Source organism: Ailuropoda melanoleuca, unplaced genomic scaffold, assembly GCF_002007445.2.
Source record: "Ailuropoda melanoleuca isolate Jingjing unplaced genomic scaffold, ASM200744v2 unplaced-scaffold72170, whole genome shotgun sequence".
Taxonomy (NCBI): domain Eukaryota; kingdom Metazoa; phylum Chordata; class Mammalia; order Carnivora; family Ursidae; genus Ailuropoda; species Ailuropoda melanoleuca.
Genome location: NW_023247360.1, coordinates 1 through 2,382, shown reverse-complemented (window position 1 = coordinate 2,382; position 2,382 = coordinate 1). Strand labels below are relative to the sequence as shown.

The following is a 2,382-nucleotide window of genomic DNA, read 5'->3' as shown; positions in this document are numbered from 1 at the left end:
CTCAGTCATGAAACTGACCCCCACACTGAGCTCTGTGCTCAGCGCAGAGTCTGCTTGAGATTCTCTACCTCTCCCTCTGCCCCCTCCCCACACTCGCTCTTTCTCAAATAAAATAAAATCTTTTAAAAAAAAATAAGGGAACATAAAAATCAAACTGGAATCTAGATTTAGCATGAGCTCTTCAACTCTTAAACCTCTTCCAACTACACAGTGTGACCTAACTGTAAGGGCAGCCAACTACTTAGGTGTAAATACTTACAAGGAGTATTTTAGAGTATCATCAAGTTCCATGATCGCAGCTTGATTACCACAACGATAACAATAGTTCGGAGCACTGAAAATCGTTACTACATTCCGGTCGTGGCACCAGTTATATCCCTAAAAGGCAAAGAAAGGTGATAAAAACCTATTTCACTCCCTTATTTACACAACTCAATGTGACTCAAGAAGAAAAAAGTCCCTTCCAAAAGGCTGAAAAACTATTAATGTTTTGTTTCCAGATATTTTAATAATTTTCTGTACTCTTTACAACTTAAAAAAGATGAATTAATTTTTCCTGAATTAGAAAACTAGATTATAAATAGAAAAAACAGTAAAAAACAGAACCAATCACCAAAGAATAAAGTACATCTGGCCTTCTGTGAAGAGCAGTATCTCATCAGCTTCCCACTGCCGTGGCCCTAAACAAGATCCAAGAACAAGATGGCCATTCCTCGTAAAGGCAGATAACATACTCCTCAAGACCAAAACCATATTAATTCCTTCGGTCAAGGGTGAAGGTCCCCAAGTCAGTCACTGCCCAGGTACAAAGCAAACAGGCCTCTAGGATCTCCAGCCTCATTTTGTCAAAGTCCATGTGAATACATGAGTTACTTTTTAAGTACTGTACACAAATATTGTTCCCTATCTTTAGCACATACTTTTTATAATAATCACAACTGTTACCAGTATTAATCTAAACAGGACCCTAATTTTATAAGTATGCTAATCAACGTCCCATTTCCCTTTTAGTTTCTTCTTTAAAATTACCTATAATCCTATCATCCAAAGGACCACTGAAACATTTTGGTATTTCATCTCAATCTCTCCTCCATACATACACATGCTGAATACATGAAATAAACAAAATTGAAGTAAAAAATGTTACGCTGCCTCCTTCCCTGCTCCCGGCACCTTACTTTCCCAGGCTTAAATACCAAGCACTACCCAGTCATTACGAATTCTCTGAAAACATATCAACTATGAAACTCACTGTGATCAAAAGCTTGAGATTTTAATTCTAGCGTGCATCTACTGTAAAGGCTCAGGCCACAACAGCAAATTCATTGGAAGGGAAACATGGAGTATCCTCATTAATATTAATTAGCACCCTCCCCACTAAAAAACCCCTCCCTAATATCTTCCTTCATTACGTTTACTTAAAAAGCAAATCAGATTTACAGAAGAGAACATACCTCCATCACCAGCTGGTGAGCTCTAGACACCAATGTGAGGCCATTGGCATGATTAAATGTTTCAGAAATGTCCTGCCCAAAGGTATAACCAGCTCCTCGAGGAGATATTCCCCAACCACCACGATCATCTGGATCTGACCACAGCAAGTCACACATTGGACCCTAAAAAGCAAATTAAGTTTTAAAATGCCTCTTGCAAAAATGATTTGAGTAATTCATCAGAGGGAGCACCCTATGAAGTCACACTTTGAGTGGTATTTGCTGAACACAGTTTAAGGTTCTGCTTTGAAGTCAAGTATCTCTGTCAAATAAATAAACTATTTCCAAATGTTTTTAAGAGGCATATCGATACTACATCAATGAGCCCCAAGAGCAACAAGCCCTACAGTATGCAAGTTTCAATGTCAGACAGTATAGACAAGTTACTAAGGCAGAGGCTCTAAAGACAACAACCGAGATCCCAAGCCCAGTCTGAAAGGTTTTGTGATGTTGACAGGTTGTTAATATTAGCTTTTAAAGAGGTTGCTGACAAGAGTGTTCACACCACATGGGGTCATTTCTGAGCATTAAAGGAGAGAACACACATAAGAAAGTAAGTTGCAATAAAATTTTTCCTCTCTAAAAGGTTTTCTGAAAAGATTTTATTACCAAATAAAAGTCAATATCTCATTAAAAAAACAAAAAAAGGCAATACCTCATGAGGAACTTCTTGTAGGCGATCAAGTGCTCTGATGTGATCCAGTGTATCTATGGATGGTGAGAGGCCACCATGTAGACAGAATATCTAGAAAGAGTGGTTTATAATGTTAACCTCACACAGAAGAAACTTTAAACATTCTGGACTAAGCTGCAGGCAGCAGGGGCGCCTGGGTGGCGCAGTCGTTAAGCATCTGCCTTCGGCTCAGGGCGTGATCCCAGCGTTCTGGGA

The 2,382-nt window shown here is 39.0% G+C and overlaps 1 protein-coding gene across 1 annotated transcript; it reads right to left on the bottom strand.

Annotated features, from left to right (window-relative positions):
* Positions 1 to 237: 237 nt before the first annotated feature.
* LOC117800546 (serine/threonine-protein phosphatase 2A catalytic subunit beta isoform-like) lies at positions 238 to 2,238 on the bottom strand (the record flags this gene model as incomplete). The annotated part of the gene is made up of 3 exons (XM_034653097.1): positions 238 to 378; positions 1,455 to 1,616; positions 2,149 to 2,238. Coding segments are annotated over 3 exons (375 nt in total), but the record flags the coding sequence as incomplete, so codon positions are not given.
* Positions 2,239 to 2,382: the final 144 nt, after the last annotated feature.